Source organism: Rhipicephalus sanguineus, chromosome 4 (assembly GCF_013339695.2).
Source record: "Rhipicephalus sanguineus isolate Rsan-2018 chromosome 4, BIME_Rsan_1.4, whole genome shotgun sequence".
In the NCBI taxonomy this organism is placed as follows: domain Eukaryota; kingdom Metazoa; phylum Arthropoda; class Arachnida; order Ixodida; family Ixodidae; genus Rhipicephalus; species Rhipicephalus sanguineus.
Window position 1 is genome coordinate 103,515,033 of NC_051179.1, and position 20,742 is coordinate 103,535,774.

Consider the following 20,742-nt stretch of genomic DNA (forward strand, 5'->3'; position numbering starts at 1 on the left):
CGACAAGCAGCTTTCTTCATGTCGGTGGAAGGTAACAAGCATATCAGTCGGCCTTCGATAGCTTCGTCACAGGCGGAGGTACGATACCTGCGAATATGTTTGTGGGTTAGTTAAGGACTAGTCGCCACGTGTATTATAGCTGATTGCCACTTTTATGTTCTGTTATTCCTTCTTCATGTGAGATGTTCTTTTTTTCGATTATCGTTTCTTTCTGGTTCTCTGCTTGTTCTGTTTGTTTAGCAATAAACTTTTAGTTGGGAACAGCACCACGTGTTTGTCGTTCTTTACTCGTCTTCGTTTCCTTTTTCGCGCTGTCTTTACGTCTAACATAGATCCGCACCAACTTGCCCAACTAACGGTTCTGAAAAGTCTCTGGAGACTACGTTTCGACAAGAGGGCTTGTATTCGTCAGGACAGCCGTGACGAAGGCAAGACCTCTTGTCGAAACATGGACTCCAACGACGTTCCGTGTTCTACGGTTTCTCATACTCTCTCTAATGGAATTTATTCACCTTGAAGGTACCAGTACATAGATAATTCGTTCTACCATTTGTAATTTTCCGACTAATCAACTAGCGCTACTTCGTGTTATTCCGTTCTTTTATGTTTTCGAATGTTGTGAGGTGCTTGATCTTGCTGCTATTACATATCGTAACATTCACTGAACTCTTGAAGCAGTACCCTGTGCGCTTTAACTTATTTACAATCTATAAATAATTCATTGGCAATGTGAAGAAGAAACATTCTAATAGGTGGAATTCAGTCGTTTACGTTAGTTTAGTTGCTGAAAGCATTGGAATAAATCAATAAATAAGGAAAGAAAGACTACGTAATTTGCGTGCCCGGTTATTGGACTATTATGCAACGCAGTCCCAATTGCTGGCAAAATGACTTATGCGAATAAAAAAAATCGACAGTAATGTTACATTTTGAAGGCGAAAGCCCGCTGCACTCGTGGCAATCCTACATACTTTTCCGCGGCTTCTGTCACTATCACCTCATTATGACGAAATGAAGATACATTAAAATACGGAAAAATTGTTCGTAAAATCAAGTTGAGGTGAATCCTGACACTAATATTATTCATTAGCCAGATTCGCAAAGCGTGCCTGAGAATAAGAACGCTCTCGAATTTGGTCGTTAGCCTTTTCAGTAAATTATTTCTTAAAAAACACGCCAACTTAAAAACTACTGATTGGAATGTGATAAAATACTCAAAAATATGTCTACTGTACTGAATACCTCTGCGAAAACCAATTACATGATGCCAAGCACGTACGAGAATTCGTCCAGCCTTCTATATTCCCTGGCAACTTTTTTTTTCTCTTTGCCATGGAAAGACTTTCTTTCGAACAATTAGGCTTTGGGCCCCCCCTCTCTGAAAAAAAAATCCTGGCTACATGCCTGCATGATGGATGGCTAAGTGCTTGCCTCGGCGTCAGTGCCTAAGCGTGCAGAAGGCATACTTCTTCGATCGATCTTCACAATGTTTTACGTCAAACATGCTTTTCAATTAGCTGGATAGATAGATCCTTGTCAGGAACGCCACACATATACTAGCCTACTTCTATTACCTGACGTTCTTGCGAAGGGTTCTCGCCTACAGTATGCACTTCCTGTAAATCTAATAACGATTACTAACGGAAGCCGAGCATTTTTTTTAACTCGTTGTGCAACTGCAACGATTCCGAAGGCGCAAGGAATGCGTTGGATGCGAAGTTTACGTCAACGCACGGAATTACTGACGCCGGGAAGGGCAGGTTCAAAGGTGCGGATTTTAACAGTAGCTAAATGCGATAATCAATAGGCAGCACTCGGGACGGCGACTACAGAATATGTTAGCGAAGCCTGAACAAAAAAGGAACGGAAGGCTACGTAAGACAAGGCGCATAGCGCTTACCTAACAACCGGGGCTGGACAAGACACTTGTTGTTGTTGTTGTTGTTGTCCTCTGTGCATGGCTCACACCCAATGCAGGGGATTGGCCGAGTAGAGGGTGAATTTTGCTAATATTATCTTAAGGGTGTCGTTCGTAGAAGCTATTATTAACTAATCTAATGAATTTATGTTTCAATTATTGGTAATGAAATATTTACTTCGGCAGAATTTAGATAGATATTCTTTTGGACTGTCGAATGAATTCCTCAATGTCGAAGAAAACATCCCTGTTGCTGTATCCCAGAGTGGTGGCCCCAAAAGAAAGTATAACCGGCTCCGATACTTCCAGGCCCAGCTTCCGAAGAGGTGGTTCTATGATTTTTTTCCTCAGAGTCGTGAACCGTCGACAGGATAAAAAGAAGTGATCGATTGTTTCCTCCTGATTGCAGAAGAGGCACAGTGGGGAAATCGCTAAACCTGCTCTATGTAAGTAAAAATTGAGGGAGCTTACGCGGCAACGAAATTTCGTCATGACTACTTCCATTATTCTTGACGTGGATAAATCGCTGCGCCAGGAAAATGAGAGGTGCTTATACTCTCGAGAAGCAGTCAATGCTGAGTCTGAGAAACTTTTTCTGAACGTTAGTGAGCGAAATCTTGCCATCGTGATGTAAGATGTTAACGGGAAAACAGGAATAATTGGCGCCAAAAGCGACGCCTTTGCTAAAGAATCGGCCATTTCATTTAACAACAAACCTTTGTGTCCTGGAACCCATATTAAATGAACATATTGAAGATGAGTGGGAACTAGTACCTTAAAAAGCTTTAGTATGGGCGTTTCACCAGATGCGGAAAGAGAAGAGCATACGGATAAAGAGTCGGTTACAATTGCAACTACTTTAACTGAAATACTTAACTTGCGTAAAGCTAATATTATTGCCATAAATTCGGCTAGAAAAACAGGAAGAAAATCAGGCAACCGTAATGAAAAAGACCAGTCAAGTTCAGGACAAAATATTCCTATGCCAGCTCTTTCCTCTGATTGCGATGCGTCCGTTGCAATAACAACATTCGTTGGTAGAGTACTTAGGTGCTCTTGTAACAGCTCATTTAAAATACCATAAGGTAGTAATTTTGCGTGGTTCGGAAAAATATCATGGTAGATAATTACTGGAGAGTTATGTTGCATAATCATAGGAAGCACATCACGAATTTGCACACTTCTTCTGCGGCTGTTTGGTTGGTTTCAAGTCAACCAGGGCGACCCACTATGGCAGGATCGGTGGCGGGCGATGATCGGATGGTTACATAGAACGGTTCAATAATATACAGAAAAGTAAGTTTTTATCGATAATAAATTATTGAGACAGCCGCCAGACCGGGAATAAAAATTTCAAGCAAGTCCTGTATACATTGAATTCACCAGGCGTAAATGGAGCTGCAGTGCACGTCTTCATCGTTGTCGAACTGAAATCACAATGTTGAATGTCTGTCTGTTGAATGACTCGTTCCTTTTTTTTTTATTTGGAGCTCATATTCTGAGACACTAAATATACTGACAGCGGCAGGTACTTTCAACCGCAAGGAAGGAAATCATAATGCGGTCTGCGCACGCACCTCACTCCAGCCGAATTTAACCTTGTTCCCTCCATTTGTCGCTCTTCATCGTGAACAAGGGTCGCATGTGCGGACCGAAACATAAATTTTGAGAGAAATGCAACCTCGGTCGGCATCGGTTTCTGTTCTTAGCTTAAAGTAAGAGACGCGCTGAATAGAAAAGCAGCGCGAAGGGTGTACTCACCGAATTCTATTTATCAAGCGAGATCAGTTCATACTTGCTTGCCTGCGCGTGACACCGTGCGTGCTGATTTAAGCAGTGTAAGCGAAAATTTATGGAATAAACGCAGCCTATAAATCTGCGAACCTTGTACTCTGTAGTTATCTTATACATCGCAATTTCTATTGATGCTTCTATTGATCACTTTAACACGAAATTGCTTGATGCCGGCGTCCACCAAGACTACACTGACATCACTTCCGTCACGGAAGTGACGTCGGTAAAGTGCACACGAGCACATGACAAGGAAAAATCAGAAGGAAAAGTTTCGTTGATTCAGGGAGTCGAACAGTTATCATGTCGGTTCGCGACGATAGCTGCCCGGCGCTTTACCCCACTACACTACCAACGCACATGCATAAGGCTTCAAAACGCGCCTTATATCTCACACGTTCTTGATTTGCGGGGGTGGTGTCGCCGGCTGGGAGCGGTGATGTCGTGAAACTAACGAGGGCTGACAGGGAGCGCTCGGTAGATTTAGCGCAACGGGGGTTTTTCGGTGCAATATTGTGGGAAACCCTACGGTCGGTGCTATACTGGCAATGCGGCGTACGCGGTGATTCGGTTCGGTGACGACGCAGTTACGCGCTTTGCATTTTGCGTCGTGTTAGCGTGTGACGCCTCGTCGTCAGAGTAGCGCAGCTTCCACATGCAGCGATAGCGTTTCTCCGCCGATTGCTGCTTCAAGTGCGACAACACCGACTAGTAAAGCTGCTGCATGCAATAAGCGCAACAGGAAGGCAACGATGTCGAAGGGCACGAATGTCGCACAAGTGAGTGCTTTGGTGCTGTGATAGACGTGCTAGCGGTCAGCGGAACGCCTTCCCGCGTTCACGGCTCAAGCTAAGGACTCTGCCTCTCGCGTTCCTGAAGCGCTGTGTGGTATATGCGTGAACACAGGCGTGCACGCCTTGATGTTTCTCTCCTAAAATGACGGAGCTTTAAATTAGTGCATTTCGAATAGCAGTTTTATTATGCGCTTGTTGATGCCGTCTATGCACGAGATTCAGGGATTCACCATATGCTCTCCGGTGTATGTTAACTACTTCAGCTAACACAAAGGTTTAATCGTGATCATGGGCGTCAGTCACCGGGATGGAGATGTACCACTAGGCGTCAACGTGAATGCATCCACGTCAAACGGTGCTATAGCTGCCAAACACCAACAGATATTGTGCAAAATCTCATATATCAATGTGCAATGAACAATCAACTACTTAGGTGAAGACACGCTTCAATTTCGTGTTATACCGATTCCTATGACGGAGGGATCAACGATGTTTTTTATTGGAAGAACTCGCTGATGAAAGGGATGTGGCTGAGGAAGCTGTTATGGTGCCCATAACGGCGGCGGGCATCGCGCGGCAGGCAGGTTTTGTGGCAGCGGGCAGAGCGCCTTCCTTGGGGGCAAGTGTGCTGCGTCGAGCACTTCCACGCGAACAGGTCCTTGTGGCACGAGCCCGGTGTGTGCTTCGGCGGGCAGCCTGCGTCGAAGATGGATGAAGTAGCCGGTAAGGTCTCGGTAAGACCACATGTGCGTCTCTTTACAGATGTATTAACGCGATAGCGTTAGAGAGCTCGTTTCGCAGAAATTCCGGTGTCGGCGTCGGCGCCTTTGGTTGTGAGCAGTCGCGTAGCCAGGGGGTGGCACACGAGGCCCGGGCCTCCTCCTCCCCCGCCCCCCCCCCCTCCAAAGTTTTCTTCTCTGTAGGATACAGGGCACAAAATGACACTGAACCACACTTATCTGCCCAGACCAAATGTCGGATCAAGGAGGTGCCCGCCCCCTCTCTCCGAAAAAAAAAATTTCTGCCTACGCCACTGGTTGTGAGAGAAAAGTCTGCATTGTCCGTGAGAGAAAATTCGAGATAGATGCAAATAAATAAAATAAAAAAATGTTCAGTTTGAGTGGTAATCGAACCCAGAATATCCTGCGTGGCAAGGAAGTGTTCTACCACAGAGCCACGCCCACGCCCGAAATTGCTTAAAAAAAACACTATATGAATATCATGAAGTGCCAGGAATGTCCTCAGCGCACGTGATATTGCGTCGCAGAAGCGCAGAATCGCAGCAGGCGTCAAAACATGTGAATTGGACAATGAATGAGTGTTCTAAAGGCCCACCCATACAGAACGCACAGACATAATTAATCATCATTAGCAGCAAGAGCATCAATAAAGTGAGAAGATGCGTAGGTTCGCGTGTTGCCTTAAGGACGCGTAATCCTTAAGGCAACATTCGCAAAATTTCCAAAAGGAATAATTATGGCGTAGTGGGCACTTTGCAACTGTACTTGCAGTATAGGCCTTCTAAACGGCCAATGTAACTCGCAAAGACGCTCGTTTCCTTGCGGCACGGCTGAGGTGTCCAGTGAGAAGCGAAGCGAGGCTAGCGATTGAGAAGGCGATGCGAACAGAGCCCGATTACGCTCTCGCGTTCTACTCTTGAGGCGAAGCTCAAGCGACCTCCAAACGAGCTATAGTCGGTTACAACCAAGGAATAAATGCATACTCCACCCACAAGTTCGCATACATGCTCCAAGGATACAGAAAAGATTTACTGCACAAGCAACTTGTTGTCCGTAAAGTAGGGGCGTGCGAATATTCGAGTTTCGAATTCGAATCGAATAATACCTAATCGAATAATTCGATTCGACTTTCGAATAGCTAGTATTCGAAGTTTCGAATAATTCGACATGACGAATATCTAAAAGCGCGACAAAGGCCAACGGTGCAACTTGGTTAGGGTGGGGTAGCTAAAACTAACTCTAACGTCTTTACAGCACGCCTTTCGTTAAAACTTGCACCGATATCCTGGTTCAAAGCGACCACATGTTTATTTTAAAGGAGATTGTGCCATTTCCGTAAACAAAAAGAACACACGAGAGAACCATCAAGCTCTTCGCAACTTCGCTTCCGAAACGAAGACACGGACTTCTTACGAAGTTCGGTCGCTATGCCGCAAACGCCGTAAAACGTCCCGAATTTGGCCCGAGAAACCCTCGGTGATTGGCTTGACGTATGAAAATTTGTTTTCGCTCTGCAGTCGGCGCTGCTGCACCGCACCACTCTATCAGAAACTCCCATCATTCCGGCGCGCATTTAGAACGCTGCTGTGAACGGGCGGCCGAAGAGTTTTGGGCCCGCAGCTCTCACGACGATGAAGCGCAGCATTACCGTTCTTCTTTCCTTCAATTTTCAATAAAATCTTTTGCATTCGATATTAGACATTTTTGGCCGCTATGCGGCACTATTCGATTCGAGATGAAATTTTACTATTCGCACACCCCTACCGTAAAGACAAATCAATAAACGCGCCCTCTTGGTCAGCACATAGTTTTTTTTCAGCGAATATTTTATAACTCGCACATTTTAGCGGTGACTTCATCGTACAGCAAAAACCGGGCGGCAGCGAGCGTACAGAGATGCGGCCCTCGAAGGTGCGCCCGTCACATGCGTATTCGAACGCGCCATTTTGCAATAACTGACGGTCTCTAAACCCTGGGCTTGCCGGCGATCAGCCGTTTCTGATACGGCAATATGATCTTTGATCGAGCTGACTTGCCATTTCCCGTTTTCACATATCATTGTTGTCTGGATATGAACGCACGACCGTCGTTGTCGCTTGTATGAATTGTATTGTTGCGCCGCTAAGCACGTGGATTAAGATTCGATTCCCAGCATTGAGGAAGGTAACAGTTAGGAGGGAGCATTCCGCAATGCGAAAGAAAGAAAGACAGAGAGAAAAGTAGTACGTCAGGCACGCAGACACGAAGCTTCGCTTGCTCCCATTTTCGCGATAGGGTAAGAGCTCCTAAATTTTGTAAAAACTCTTTGGCCGCGCCGGTTGCTCATTGCGTACAGTAACGTAAAGAGGTGATCAAAGTGGCTACCAGAGGTCTTTCAGTCGCAAAAACTACGTGCCGACCACAAGGGTACGGTATTTTTGTACTTAATGTACGGCATTACAGATGCCTCTGTAATTAAGCTGTAATTACAGAGGCACCTACATCATTCGCAACACCGTTGATAAGTTGTACTGGCAGGCATGGTTGTTGCTTGCGCCATAGAATAACACTGTCCTGTAGCTTTAAAAAAAGTATATATATATATATATATATATATATATATATATATATATATATATATATATATATATATATATATATATATATATATATATATATATATATATATATATATATATATATATGAAAAATAATAATAATAATAATATCTGGGGTCCAACGTCCCAAAACCACGATATGGTTATGAGAGACGCCGTAGTGCAGGGCTCCGGAAATTTCGACCTCATGGGTTCTTTAACGTGCCCACGGGCCTCAAGCATTTTCGCCTGCATTGAAAATGCGGCCGCCGCGGCCGAGATTCGATCCCTTTGGGCCAGCAGTCGAGCACCATAACCACTAGACCACCGTGGTGAGTTCTCGATTTTCTCTTAGAGTGTACCAAGCACATTCTTACCCGTGTGCTCCAGGATGCACTGTCGCTCGCAGCGCAACTCGCTGCCGTCGCACTGCTCGTTCGGCACGCACTTCTTCCAGGGCCCGTGGATCACACTACACTTGCCCCAGAAGCATCCTGCACGAGAATCCCGTGCCTATAGCAAATCCACGAGTGAATTCAACCATACGGATAAGTGAACCGGCCGATCAAACTTATCTGATATGGCAGCGCGCCGTCAACAACCAAGAGAGACAAAAACGGTACGAGCGTAATTGTCTGACCGTTGAAACGTTGCTGGACAGAAAACGCGGCATCTTAAGGCGAAAGCCTTAGATGCCTCATCAAACGCGAAAATCCGCCTCTCTCATTTTCCTGTGCTTCCGTCTGCCGTTTTGGTAAGGGTTTGGTAGGGGCCGGGATAACCGGTGTTGCCAGAAGCAAGGCCTCCGAGATGAGAAGACGTTTCGCGACTTTTGCGCTAGGGGAGAGCGCTTGCGCCGGGGCGTCGTGAAAAGGGCGGATTGACCGGCGTCCCCCGTCGGTGGCGTCAACACGAGTGATGCAAAAAATGCAAAAAAAATCATCATAACGTGACGACTTTATCACGGCGTCACTGTGGCGTCACTGTGACGTCAGTACTAAACATTGAGACTATCAGGATTTCGCGCGTTTAGGTTAGACGCTATTATCTCCGCTTGCGCAGTCAAAAACGCACGAAACGAAGTGAAATCAGTTCATCGCGCACGATAGTCATGAGAGACGAAGCAGAACGGGAGTGCGGCTGCATAGCAAAGCAGCGTAGGAGACAATTCGCAGCTGATATCCCTAGTATAAGAAAAAATTGAGAGCTTATTTCTTCAAGACGTCCCGCGAACATACTGCTGGCGTCACGAATTGTGCCGAAAAGACGGGAAACGCCAGGGCAGAATGACGCGCTCCTGCTTTGTATTTTCATATATTATTGTTTAGGGGTCCATAACGAAGAAAAATACTTTTTTATCCGTTCTATCCGGCTTTAGAGACAACTGTTATTATATCGACCTGCATCTTCTCCATCCCTAGTCATCCCAGTTTGGTGAAGGACGCTGGGCTTAGGTACTAACACCTGCCGGCACCCGAACTTAGAACTGGATACGTTCTTTAATGTCACACACTCATATTCGACATATCCTAACTCTCTCTTCTCAGTGCCTCAGGCAGATGCTACCCACTCAGTATGTGCGTATGAGTTCTGCCGCCGGAATTTCGGTTCATTGTCCTTCTTATGTTATCATTTCTACGCCTCATTCAGAATAACCCGTAAGTTTTCCTATATTTTTTTTCGCCGTAGCTTCATTGCCTGTTGACTTGATGTGATTATATCTAACAAGAAATCGATATCCTTGATTCCCCTTATTTTTTTATCATTTGTTTTCTGGTGCATTACTAATAAAATTTGACAGCCACAAGAGTAATTTCGCGTTCAGTGGTGAAATCGAGTCCCGATGAAAAGAGAAACCCACCACGTAATTTAGGTGATTGTGCACATAATGCCAGTCTAGGCACTAAGAGAGCTCATGACGGTGGTGCTGTTTTAAGCTCGCAAAAACAAAATTTTGACTGTTAGCTATAGGTCGCGGTAACCAACGCCACAGATATTGTCCTCTGGATGTGAAATTAAGAGTGCTGAATGTCTAACGTGGTATATATACTTTGGAATGTAAATGACGCAGATGAAGCAATAATACTTGAACTGCACTCAGAAAATTTGTTCTCGAATTTGTAATGTAAACAAGTTCAATAAAACATAAAGGTTTATAATAACGTTTTGTTTCTTGTACATTTTCTGGTTACTTGTACAAGGGAATTATGTTCGCAACAGATCGCTATTTACTTGCGTAAGCAGAGTTCGCGTCGCTTACGCCAAGTTTATTTAGCTTTGAAGGTGTTGACATATTGAAGAAAGAGTATTCCGGTAGCTTTCTTCCCGAGCGGATGCTTCTCTAAGTGAGTGAGTGCTAGAGGCCCTTCCTTTTGTGTCATCGTCTGGAGCTAAAATATTTCCTGTCTGAATGAAAATTCCCAAGAATCGTAAAAATTTCCAAATTGGCAATGTGTGCCCAATATTTCGTGAATTGCGCGCCATTCCCAGTCACACAAACGCAATGTATAACGTACAAGCACCAGAACTTCACAAGGCAACGTCGCAAAGTCTAGTCTCAATTGGCCATCTGCAAAAAAGCGTGCCTTAAGTCATTAACAGTTACCGTAATGGACTCTGCACAAAATATTCAAAAAAACTTACGCAAATTTTTAAAACCATCAGAGTATAGGTCAGATAACGCTTGTGCTTTCGTTTCTGCTTCCTAGTTTTAAAGGGTTGCTGACACCAATTTTCGAAGCTGAGTCTACTCTGTCATACAGCATACAGATACGGCTCTGACAAAGTTTGAAGCTCAGTAAACGCTGATATTATATTTTGATTTTAAACTCAATTTTCGAATGGGGCACATAGTGACATCGATAGTAGCGTGACCTCAGTCTACAGTACTAGTTCTGGTGACTTCACGCTTCAGTATGGCTAATTGCGATGACGTCAGGGAAAGCCTACCCCCCCCCCCCCCAAAAAAAAAAAAAAGAAATAGAATGACTGCTTGCTTGTGCGTCACCAACGCAACCACGGAGTGGAGTGGCTGTGGGAACGTAACAATATCTTGTGAGTGCGCGTGACGAGAAGGTGATACCGTGTGACGTCAGAGTACCAGAAGCGTAGCCAGAAATTTTTTCGGGGGGGGAGAGGGGTGTCAAGCATACTTTTTGTATGTTCGTGCGTGCGTTTGTATGTGTGCGTGTATATATGCACATGCAAAACCGAAAAATTACGAGGGGGGGGGGGTTCAGACCCCCCAACCCCCCCTGGGCACACCTCTGCAGAGTACAGTAGGACCCCGAACTAACTTTCAAAAACATGTGGTAATTTATTTTTCAGGGCGCACTCGCGCCTACCAGCAGATTTTTTTAGGCTCCTGGGGGCTTGGACTTTCATTTGACGCAATAAAACGGCCATGGAAACCAGTACCCCATTATGAAACAGGAAAAGCGAAATAAAAATTCAGACTCACGAATAACTTTCCTATTTCCGGTCTCAATCGCGGCAGCAGAGGAGACCAACATGGCGGCAAGCAGCAGCGACATCCTGTCGGCCATGGCTACCGTTCCAGCCAGCGTCGAGTCAAGCCGCCTCTCGAACTCGACGTTTGGTGTCGTCCGAGTGTAAGTGACGCACTCGACACAGCTAACCCTCTACCTGCATGAAAATGAAGTGAGTGAGCTAGGCACAGTGTTTTAAGCATACGACAGTAGCGAAGCAACTGCTTACATAAACCAGATCGTACACTGATGCCGACGTTCTTGTTCTAGCATATCTAAGCCCGCCCTTCATGTGAATAGGCACATCATGCTTGCTCGTTAAGACAATGCATTTTAGGCAAACGTTGGTTCCTCTTTCCGCTTCATGTGCCCCGACAATAGCTCACATACCTTTCGTGATCCGATTAGTTTGCCGATTTTCGGCACCTGAGGTGGTGATAGCTTCGTACCGCGAGTAGAAACTCAGAAACTTCGCCGCAGACCCGCAGTGAGCCGTCTTCGCAGCCATCTTCAATTTCCGGCCTTCAAACGTAGGGGGTAAGCGGGAATCCTTTTGATGGCGTGCGCCTTGATTCACGGCGCTGCCTCGAGACGTCTGTCCCCTCTAGGCAAATCCTCGTATTTGCATACGGCCGCATGATTTGTGAACGGTTCGCCTTCTTCCGACCCGTGCGGATCGTGAACGCAGGGCCGAATCTACGCAGCGACCATGCGTTACGCTTGCGTTATTAGCTAGCGAGTCACGAAGGTGAGGGATCACGTGCGACTCGGGCCACATCCATTTCGGCCCACGCAGCGTCGTGGTACCGCGTTTGCAGCCAGCATCAGCCAGCATAGCATCAGCAGCAAAAGGAGAATAGCGCCGCTGGCCTTTTCGGTAAGGTATGCGAAGCGACTTGTTTTGATGTAAACGCAAGTCGCACGTCGTGTGGCGCCGATTTTTATTTGAGTGACACTCTGTCAACGACTGCGCGTTGTTCGACAGGGCGTCATCAGAGGGCGCTTCAAAGAAATAAAGTAGTAGAGGCTCTAGAACAAAGGTGAGACAGAAAGAACTAGAACCGAAATGTTTCGCATTCAGTCTGCATGTCGAGTAGGTAAATAGGTTCGTAAAGTGAATTGACGACCGCCATACTCGATGAGGCGAGATGTCAGCAGTAGTGACGTCCTTCCGAAAGCCTCGCCACTTGTCGGCAGCTGCTGCTTTGTACGCTTGTCGTTCGAGGCACTCGGAATTATCACCGGCGCTTCAGTACGTGAGTAACGTTTGTTGAATTCCGAAAAAAGACAAAAAAACACGTGCATGTGTCACAGGCATGTACTAATTTCGAAAGGTGTTTGTGTTTACCGTCCATTTCATTTTCGAGGAATTTCAGAAAGAAACAACACGGCGTTGAGGGCGTAAGGACGAACTTTGGGACAAGCTCAGTGCCTTAGTAGATATTGCAGCCGTTTGCCCGACAGCGTAACGCATGACAGACCAATGCGCCCATACTGAGCACAATTCGGTGCGCTTCTACAACAATGTTCTGCATGTCCTGCATTCGCTCCCATTTTCGCGCTCTGTACTTCCAATATGGATGCACCACTTCTCTGTTGGGCTTGGCTTCTTTCCGAGTATCATTCACTAAGTATTGTCGAAATAGCTGTCTCACCTGTATTCACGTTTAGTGCAGATATGAAGAGCCAACCTCCTCTGCCACTGTTCCCGCCGCGACGGGTGGCTTTAGCAGGCTGGACGATTGGCCTCTTGCCGAAACTGGAGTTTTCCATTCCCTCTACATCCCCCCTGGTCCGCTCAGAAAAGTCCGCGAGCCCTTCGCTTGTCCCTGAAGGTCGCATAGATGACTGCCCGATTGTACACATGGGGGTGTGTAAAGGTGATTGTATCGAATTCTTGCATTCCATCTCACTTTCCCTCTCACACCGCCTCCCTTTTCAACATGAAAAGCAGCAAAATGAACCACTCTCCGAGTGCACTGTATACACAGACCACACCAAAATCTTCGATGCGCAAATATGTTCTGTTTGTGATAGTAATGGTTTTCAATGAATCAAAGAAAGGAAATAAAAAGGAAAGTGTGTTATCTGATTTGCACCTGTTCTTCGTATTACATAGAGCTACTTGACTCACAACGAGCGCCAGAATAAGTATATAACTATATCACTAAGACCGAGCACTATGCCTATTTAAAAGGTATTTACACGCACACTCGTTTAAGAAGCGGTTCAGGCAAAGTCCAACTGGCAGTATACCACCTGTCCCTCTTCTTAAGCATGTGTACAACCTGAACACCTTCTAAATCGTTCTTTACTGACTAGCCATAGCTTCCACAATTGCGCGCCGTGTCTGGGCAAGCTAGCAATGCCGGTATTCGAACCATTATCTTGAACTGATTTCCTTGTGCGTTGTCATGCCGACACCGAGTCACATGATATACAATATTAAGCTCCCCATTTTCACCCTTCGGTGTGGCTCAGTTGGCTTGAGGCACTGCGCGACTCTGCCGCGTTGTATGGGTACGGTTCTAAAGGCCTCCGCAGGGCCGGCAGGGCTGTACATATTACCCATAGTGTTGACCTGTTATTACAGTGGACTCACGTTGTGTGTATAGTGTATCGTTAAGTTTCTGTTTGAAAGAAGAGAGAACGTAAATTAGGCTCCTCAATTACACCATTCAGGGTAGCCAAGTGGCTTGAGGCATTGCGCGACTGTGGCCAGTTCCCGAGAGAGACTCCCGGACACTAAAGTGTCCGGGAGTCTATTAGAACGTGTGTAGCTGCTCCTCATCCAAGTGAAAACCGTAAATTTTTAAGCCTTACAGGCCTACTGCCGAACTCGCAACTAGCCGCCATGTCAAGGGATCTCAAGACATAATGCGGAACACAGCACCCCGTTGGAACTCCGTGTGAACGTCCACTGTAACCAGTATCCCCATTTTGTTGCAATGACAAGAAATACACATTTGAATCTCTAGCAATATAAACACACATTACGGTGTTGAAGAAGTCGAGGCTTTGACGGAAACCCGTCTGGTCGGGAAGTAAAATCAACTTCGAGGTCATACAAATCACCGAAACTTTTTCTTGTAGTTTTTCTTTGTCATCTTTTCGTGTGCATTTTACCAAGACACTTCGTGATGGAAATGACGTCAGTGAAGTCTTGGTGGATCCCGGCATAAAACGCTTTCGTGTTAAAAATCCCATGACCACGCGTGCACCTCGTGGCTGGATACGCGCGAGCTGCGCTTTCGCTTCGTCCTTGCGGCACTCGCGTTGCTAAAGAAAAGCGAAGTTTGCGTGATAAAAAGGGCACAGTCAAATAAGCACGCTGGATGACATTCGCCTTCGAGTCATCTTAGACGAATGCATAAGGAACCGTGTCAGTTTTAAATGCGTAAGCATTTCTATCTCGACGCATCGAGAAAGCTGTTCGTCCATCCCTCTGTCACGTGAGAAAATCAACAGCGTTCTAGGGAGAGCAACCGCCTACGCTTCACTAGCGCATCACGCAGCCAACTCTGAAAAGAGGTTCTACGTGTATTTTTTTTCAAATGCGAGGCATTTCTTTTCGAAGCAAAGGCACTTTGACCGTTGCTATCTGCCCATCTATGAAGCCGCCTAGGTATGGGTGCTCTCGTGGTCATCTCCTGAAACTTACCCGCCACGGTGGTTTAGTGGTTACGGTGTTCGACTGCTGAGCCGAAATTCGTCGGCCGCGGCGTCCGCATTTCGATGGAGCCGAAATGCTGGAGGCCCGTGCACCTAGATTTAGTTGCAAGGTAAAGAACACCAGATGATCAAAATTTCCAGAGCCCTCCACTACGGCGTCCCTCATAATCATATCGTGGTTTTCGGACGTAATACCTCGACAATTGTTATTATACTGTTAGCTCCTAAACTTGGTATGTACCAAAATTGGCATAAGAGTGCATGGGTGTCGGACGAACATGCCTGGCTGGTCAACACATGAACAACACGAAATGCATGTCGCGTACATCATGAAACCCTTTCCCACAGTCACGTGTGGTGCATACCCGAATATCAAGGATCAGGATACTATAATGACATGTAGGTATAATGCGGCACAGGTGATTCACAATACATATCAGCCCGGGACAGTGAAAACAAACATTGGAATCTTTATAACTAGACACTTTGCGTGGTTTAAACACAGAAAAGACATACCGGTTATTCTTGGCAATCTTAATGTGGTGCACAAACGCTTGCACATGACCTCCTATGACCGAACAAGCTATAGTTTAGCGTTGCTCGCCCCGCTGAAATATGACAATAAACGCTGCTTCCACATTGTTTCGATGAAAGTGACGTAAGTGCAGTAACGCGAGTGGCGGTGTTACGCGAGACAATTAGCTGCCTTTTAGACGCCAGGGCAGTCACCTTGCCTTGCAAGCCGACGATACGCACGCTACTCAAATAACACAAAGAGGGAGGTCGATCCACCTCCTAAGACTTTGGTCAATAATAATAATATCTGGGGCTTAACGTCCCAAAACCACGATATGATTATGAGAGACGCCGTAGTGAAGGCCTCCGGGAATTTCGACCACCTGGGGTTCTTTAACGTGCACCAAAATAAATCTAAGTACACAGGCCTCAAACATTTTCGCCTCCATCGAAAATGCAGCCGCCGCGGCCGGCATTCGATCCCGCGACCTTCGGGTCAGCAGTCGAGCGCCATAACCACTAGACCACCGTGGCGGGGCAAGACTTTGGTCAAAGTGCGGCATAAGCAAATACTCGTTGAGTGCACCGCATGAAACCGATTACAGAAATGCAAAGGATCTTCCGGATGTTTCATTAGCTTCAGTTTATTATTATAACTTGATAACAGAAAAAAAGGAACTCACAGGGTCCCTCATGTATTCGCCTAAGATGAATCGAAGGCGAAAGTCATCTTCTTTTTCATCTCAGTGGATGTACTGATCCTCCCCCGCACCCCTCCGAATGCTTTCTGCACCTAACGTGGTTTTACACTGCCTCCGTGATCGGCCCACAGATGGTCCGAAGACGAGGGTAAAAAAAATTCGGCAGATCCCACTCATTCTGGGAGCCGATGTTATGCGAAGAAGTAAGCGATTAGTGGTCTATACCTATTTTTTTTTTATTGCTTTGAGTCAAGCGTTGCGAGTTAGACCGACTTCTTCGTGCATATTGAGTAGTTATGGGTACACCAATATTTTTGGCTGCATTCTTAATTGTCATTTTGACCCTGCTTAAACTTCCCTTCTCCATAACTTCAGTGGGTATAGTAGCAGATTCATTATTATTGTGTTCTGCTTGCTTTAAAAACTCCAGCTGAATCGCATACTCTGAGATTATTGCGCGTACTTAGTCCACAGCATTTGCGAAACCTGCGGTTTATTTGGGTCCTGGTGCATAAAGGAACAGTACTGAATGAAGTTGCGGACAGTTTGGCAAAGGCTTCCCTTACAGGCCCAGTCCTTGATCTCCTTCCAGTTACGGCGTTCGTCGCTGCGGCCAGATTTAGAAAACACGCTTTATCATTGCTTACTCCAAGTCTCGCTTCATCAACGGATTTTGAGCACCTTCAGTTTCCTTGGAGCAGAAAATGATGTAAAATAAAGAAGACAAAAGTAGCAATGACAACATTGCGATGTAGGATCCCAACTCTTAATTTATACATGCACACAGCTGGTCTGGCGATCTCTCCTACATGTTCCTTATGCAATGAGGTAGAAACACTCGAACCTTTCTTGCTGGACTGCCGACGTTTTTCCTCTCTCAGAAAACGAACTATTGAAATTGTAATGCTGCACCTTGGTCTGCCAGTTACTTCAACTTTAATGTTGCCATTTGGGGCTTCTGTGCTGGGGCACTCGGGCGGGAATATATGCAGTGCTACAAATTCATATGCGAATCAAATTCTTATTCGACACATCAACCGCTAATAATTTTTAAATTATGTTAAAATGACAATGATTTTTGGTCGTTTGCGAGGTTATGCAACATGGTCTAGGCTAAAACTGCTATTCATTAAAAATAACTATTCATTCTAATTAGCTCTGTAACCTGTATACGCACTTAAAAATTTCACACCCTATGATCCGCCCGATTCTTGGCCAATCACCTTGTGTGGGTAGGTGCCAATCATCCCAGGAGCATAATCATATCGTGGGCAGGCCCGTAGCGAGCAATTTTTTTTTGGGTGGTGGGGGGTGAGTGGGCATGTGGGGTGGGGGGCTCATAGCTTCCCCCCTTCCTCTAGCAACGGGATTGATCGTGGGCCTACCAGGAACGTCGACTACACTGACGGGCAAAGGGTATCCTATGGCCCGACGTGACGTCGGTACCAGGCCCGTAGCCAGCAACTTTTTTTTTGACGGGGATCGGGGGGGGGGGGGGGGGGGCTCACTTGATGAAGACCTTGAAACATACCTATTTTCATTATTTATTTTTGGTGAAACACCACCTCCATCACAATTTCGGATGTGGACCGAACCGCCACGCCATCAGTCCTGTTCGTCAGATCGTTTGCACCTGGCGGTATGCATTTATTCTACTCTTCCACTAATGACCACATTTATTACATATCGTTTACTAATCTGTGCCCGCACGGCTGCATACGCAGCACACAAAACGAAGATGCTAGACAGTCGTAAAGAAAGATGCAAAGTTTCAGCTGGAGTGATGCACGTAAACGCAAAGAGCCACGGCTTGGATGAGCAGGATAACCCTGCAGTAATTGCACTCTGAGGGGCACGGCGTTGCGCTTATGCAACATCTGAAGGTGTGCGCTTTCGCACGAGGACGCGACAGCTATGCACACCTTGCTGCTAGCGTAAATACTACTGCAGCTTGACTACATGCGTTAGCCACATGGTCCGTATTCAGCAGCAAAAAAGCGCAAGTTACTGATCCACAGAGATAACACGTGCTTAGCGTAGGACATATTTATACACATTCTGATGCACGTCCTGTAAATCAAGATGTTAGCATTAAAATTCACTAAATCTACAAAGAAGTCAGTCACACCCAAATGAACACGGCTGAAGGCTTGGGTTAAAGGGCTCTTCAGAGTAAATAATATAGAACACGCTGAGGTGATAGGAAACGCGCTCAATGGGAAATAGGACCTAGTGGAGGCGTAGGCGGCGAAGCAACATCACTGCTTACGCCGGTCTTGTTGCTTTTCGAGTGCTTTGCGTTGCGGGGCGAAGTGCCAGTTTCAGAAGTCGGGCTGCACGGTAATCCCGGAGACGTGGTCCCACACGGGATTCGCACGTCTGTAGACGCGGAGGACTGTGTGGCCCTCCGACGCGACTTGCGAGTTTTACTCTTCGCGCCGACAGGTTCGATGCCCTCACCTAGAGACGCCTTCAGCGCCTCCTTTCGCTGCTGCTCGGTTTTAGCGGCCGGCTGCGTGGTTTGTCCCGCCTTCTTCTTATGCAGGAATATTTCGGGGAGCCACTGAATGGCCGTGCAACTGGCGAACACCAGTAGCGTCAGGACGACGTCGAACATCACGAAGTTGTCGGCAGTCAGCGAGTCTAGAAACGTGGCCAGCAGTGCGCCAGCTCGCCCAACCGCGTACGACACGCACAACCCCATGCTGCGTATTGTGGTGGGGAACACCTCCGTCGTGTAGCAATAATTGATGGTCATTGCGACGGATGCGCTGGTGTCCACTACGAGCCTCGCAAGCGCTGTCCAGGGGAATGTCATGTTCAGAGTGTGAAAGACGGCGCACAGGGCGCTGGACAAGCAAAGCAATGCCAGCAGCATGGACAACGCGTTCCGTTGGCCCCACTTCGTGATGACGTTGTAGACGAATAGGAGCAGCAGCACTTGCAGCGCGAATGCGGCCACGGCCCAATGGCTACCGATTGTCTTCTCGCGGAGGCCGGTTCCGAAGAAAGCAAAACTCACGCCGAACCATGAAATGAGGACGGACGCTGCTCGTCGGCTAAACGTCGATGCGCTGCTGCCCGTGCCGATGCTGACGGTCGGGGTCGTGAAGTCTCGCTTTTTCAGCTGCTGCTTGAGCGCCTTGAACGTGGCCTTGGCTTTCGTCAGATCTATGCCATTTTGCGCGGCCGCGTACAGTATGACACGCTCGGCGAGCCGAACTCGGCGCGTATCGATGAGCCAGACTGGGGATTCCTGGATAGAGTAGCACCAAACGGCCACTATAGCCGTGGCAGTCACGAAGAACGCGTGCGACAGCCCCCAACGCGGATCGGCCAGCGCCACGACGGAGAGCAGCGGCGTCGCCAACGCCGAACCGACGCTCGCAGCCAGGATGCTATAGAGGGTGCGATGTTCGTTGCCTGTAACCTCGTATAGCACGATGAAGACCAGGAGGTTGGTGGCGCTGGACGTGCCGGCAACGAGACAGCGTGCCAAGAGGAACATGGTGAAGACTTGCGACGAGCCGGCGGCCACAGTGGCGAGCAGCATGGTGAAGGAGCAAAGGAGGATAGTGGGCCTGCGGCCCTGGCGGTCGGACGCGATGCCGGCCAGAGGCACGATCACCATCGCGCCTACCATGTACGCGGATGTCGAGAACGTGTAGAGCCAGCGACGGCCGCACACAAGGTTCCAGGCGCTGACGATGCTGTCTCCCTGTCTGTCACTGGCGTAGTCCCATCGGTGACAGGACACTACTTGGCGCTCGTTTCCGTCTTCTCCCTTCGGATAACACGGGAAAAAGCGGTAGGGTTTATCAATGACAGGAATACCGTTTCTCCGCGAACTATCGCGCACGCATAATGGAGTAAGGCGCCTCGACCTAGACACGCTAATTTCCCTAATAAAAAGCGGCGATAAGCAGACTACGACAGTATAGTACAGCGGTTCTATGTGTTTTGTAGTGCACACATCTACCAGATCGACTCTACCTGATTGACGTAGTATTTATAAGCATGCAACGACGAATGATGGGATTACACCTATGGTTTCTCGCCTGTGCTCCCAGTCCTTCCATCCATGTCTTCGGCCGCCAGCCTGCGTCGTAATCTCACTTGGGCACGGTGTAAAAAATAATGCATTTGGGTTACGACGGCATCTGCGCCGATACCAATGGCGAAACATGTTTACAGGTGACAAAGGATTCTTATGAATTGAATTGGGTTTTGTTTTCTTTGTTTAAAGGTAAGATGGTAGTTTTTTTTTCAAACGATAGTGACAGGAGACCACTGTCTATGGGCGGATACAGGATTTCCCTGACATGGGGGTCAGCTTATGGGAAGACCTGAAAGGTGCTCTTCTTGGTGATGTACACCCTCGCAATTTTTGAACAGTATCGCCGGAACGCCGAGCACGGGATATGGTATCTTCTGATATTCTCGAAAGGTAACGGAGATCTGCCGACGATGCGCAAGCGCACAAAGCACACTGAACTGCCAGCGCCGACTGCTGCGCTGCTTACTTCAACATATCTTGAAGTAGTCT

General features: G+C 47.1%; 2 protein-coding genes across 3 annotated transcripts; both read right to left on the reverse strand.

Annotated features, from left to right (window-relative positions):
• Positions 1-4,993: 4,993 nt before the first annotated feature.
• On the reverse strand, positions 4,994-12,129 carry LOC119388904 (uncharacterized). 2 transcript variants are annotated; one of them, XM_037656267.2, is made up of 4 exons: positions 11,698-12,129; positions 11,280-11,464; positions 8,197-8,313; positions 4,994-5,199 (listed from the first exon to the last, which is right to left on the reverse strand). In XM_037656267.2, exons 2-4 carry the CDS (start codon positions 11,362-11,364, stop codon positions 5,000-5,002), a joined length of 402 nt encoding a protein of 133 aa, XP_037512195.1. In that variant the 5' UTR covers positions 11,365-11,464; positions 11,698-12,129; the 3' UTR covers positions 4,994-4,999. The 2 variants fall into 2 exon arrangements, with proteins under 2 accessions (XP_037512195.1, XP_037512196.1); XM_037656268.2 differs by lacking the exon at positions 11,698-12,129 and adding an exon at positions 11,537-11,587.
• Positions 12,130-18,408: 6,279 nt separating this feature from the next.
• LOC119391451 (solute carrier family 22 member 7-like) lies at positions 18,409-19,904 on the reverse strand. The gene has a single exon (XM_037659132.2). The coding sequence runs from the start codon at positions 19,837-19,839 to the stop codon at positions 18,409-18,411; it is 1,431 nt and encodes a 476-aa protein (XP_037515060.2). The 5' UTR covers positions 19,840-19,904.
• Between the last annotated feature and the right edge of the window lie 838 nt (positions 19,905-20,742).